The sequence below is a fragment of the Terrapene carolina genome, unplaced genomic scaffold (assembly GCF_002925995.2).
Source record: "Terrapene carolina triunguis isolate 2854851 unplaced genomic scaffold, T_m_triunguis-2.0 Scaffold34336, whole genome shotgun sequence".
NCBI classification, from domain to species: domain Eukaryota; kingdom Metazoa; phylum Chordata; order Testudines; family Emydidae; genus Terrapene; species Terrapene triunguis.
In genome coordinates, this window is record NW_020698687.1 from 6,857 (window position 1) to 9,336 (window position 2,480).

At 62.7% G+C, this 2,480-nt stretch overlaps 1 protein-coding gene across 1 annotated transcript in view; it reads right to left on the minus strand.

The window, feature by feature from the left end:
• Nucleotides 1-930: 930 nt before the first annotated feature.
• The window catches only part of LOC112121400 (dedicator of cytokinesis protein 1-like), a gene marked incomplete at its 3' end in the record, with an annotated part of 6,695 nt that continues 5,145 nt past the window's right edge, over nt 931-2,480 (minus strand). The window contains exons 6-7 of the mRNA XM_026646185.1: nt 2,162-2,318; nt 931-971 (exon numbers count right to left, since the gene is read on the minus strand). Of these exons, the coding sequence (XP_026501970.1) occupies nt 931-971; nt 2,162-2,318 (198 nt within the window). The remainder of the gene's footprint in view (nt 972-2,161; nt 2,319-2,480) is intronic.

Consider the following 2,480-nt stretch of genomic DNA (forward strand, 5'->3'; position numbering starts at 1 on the left):
TCGGTGCCGATGCTGTTGTGGTCTTTGTCAGTGCCATTGTAATAGTAACAGTGGGAGGAGGCATAGTCGGCAGAGTGACTGTCGGTGCTGTCTCCTTCAGCGTCATCGATGGTTCCTTGATGGAGGACGTAGGCTTAGAGCCCCTCGACTCCGCACCGGAGCACTTTGTTTCGGCAGAGGCCACTGCACAGGTGGTGCTGGAGGTTCCCGGAGAGTTTTAAGTGCTGAGCAGCTGTGAGGTCGGCACCGAGGAGAGCAATCTAGTGGGAGACCATTTCCTTTTGGTCTGCTCTCTGTGAGGCGATGAGGACGCTTGTTTTCTTGCCGGTTTTTTTTGAGGAATCAGTCTCAGGAGACCCTTCTGTTAAAATGTTTGATGATCTCTGCTGGGAGGGAGTTTCCTGCCCCAGATCAGAGGCGGGCCATAGTGATTTCTCCATCAAGATGAGTTTTAGCCTCAGGACTCTATCTCTATGAGGCTGGGCTTTGAGTTATTACAATGGACACATTTCTGGGGTATGTGCATCTCCCGCAAGCAACGGACACACTGAGTGTGTCCATTGGATGCCGGCATCACTTCTCTGCACGTCGTGCAGCGTTTGAATCCTGGTGAACCCGGCATTTTTGTCAGTTCACAATCTCTATCCTAACAAGGGCCCCTTTCTAGCTGCTGAACCTCTGTTCCAGGGCATGATGCACCCAGGGGGCTGCAGGGCAGCTACTGAGAACCACCATCTTATTCTGCTTGTGAGCAAAGCCCATTGGAGTGGAGGCCACAGGATGCTGTGCTGGAGGTGGGATGGGCCCCGCCTGGGCATATAGGGACGGACCCCCAGGGGCACACGGCTCTCACGGACCCTCGGGCATGGCTCTCACGGACCCCCCGGGGCACATGGCTCTCACAGAGCCCCCGGGGCACACGGCTCTCACCTGATGTACATGGCCCGGCGGTCGATTTCCTTGTAGAAGTTCTGGGGAAGGAAGAGCAGACGGAGGAAGGTGACTGGCGGAGGAGGCAGTAAAGAGCTCTGGGCTAGATCCACAGAGGGATATCGGTGCCTGTGTGTAGGCGCCTGCCACCCCATGGGATCCGCAGTCCAGAAGAGGGCGCCCAGCTCCCCACACAATGGATGGGCAGAGCCAGGCCCCTGAGAGTGGGTCCCACGGAAGCCAGCGATAGGTGGGGATCTGCCAGAACTAGCCAATGGGAGATGCTGACCAGAGGGGAGGGGTCTCTGTCCTGCCCTTCCAAGGGCTGTAGGCGCCTATCTCCCCCAACCTGGCGCTCACAGCACTGACCCCTGGCTGCCGAGTGGCGCCTCGGCCCGGCCAGTTGGTTCCAGCGCTCCCCCAGGCTTTGGGAGCCCCAGGTTCAATTCCCCCTCTGCCAGACGTGGAGCAGGGATTTGAACAGGGTCACCCCTGCCCACGGGGCCGTGGGGTGCCTGGGCCTCTCCTGCTGAAACCACTGCCCCGTGTAAATGTCCCTGCTACCAGACGTGTCAGGGGCCAGTTCTCAGGGCTCGGTACCGCAGGGGCTGCCCGGGGCAGAGAGGGAGGGGCAAGTCCATCCCCACATGTGCTCCAAGGAAGGGGGGCTGGTGCCTGAGGGACAGGACGTGTCTCTGCCTTCCCCAGATGGGCCATGTCCAGTCCCCCCTCAGGCCTGAGGGCAGCAAGTGGAAAAGCTTCCCTTGTCACCGTGCGCCCCGTCTGGCCACACAGCCTCACGCACCATGGGGCATGGCAGGCCTGTCACACTGTCTGGGGGGTGGGAGCTGCCCTGGGAGATGTCGGGCTGGGGGGCGGGAGCTGCCAGCAGGGGATGCCGGGCTGGGGGCCGGGAGCTGCCCAAGGAAACGCCAGGCTGGGGGACAGGATCTGCCCGGGGAGACGCCGGGCTGGGGGGCGGGGCATGCTGGGCTGGGGGGCGGGAGCTGCCAGCAGGGAGACAGCGGGCTGGGGGGCAGGAGCTGCCCAGGGGAGACGCCAGGCTGGGGGGTGGGGGATGCTGGGCTGGGGGGCAGGGGATGCCGGGCTGGGGGGCAGGAGCTGCCCAGGGGAGACGCCAGGCTGGGGGGTGGGGGATGCTGGGCTGGGGGGCGGGAGCTGCCTGGGGAGATGCTCAGCTGCCCGGCGGGGCACGCGGCCAGGGACCCACCAGCAGGTTGACGGTGCAGCTCATGCTGTAGGTCTTGTTCTCGTCGTTCATGACAGCGCGATAGTCCAGCAACCGCTCCAGGAGGCCCGTGACCAGGGCCACGAACTTCTCACTGGGCTTGGCCAGCTCGGGGTGATTCTGGCAGCAGCTGAGGAGGCTGGAGGAGAACAGAAGGATTCACACCCCTGTTCCCCTCAGCCATCCACCCACCCCCCTGCCCTGGCCTGGAGCCCCATGCAGGCCAGGCCCATTCCATACAGCAACAAAAAGGGGATAGCTCGCTTGTGGAAATGACAGCTCCTCCAGCCTGGCCTCTCCC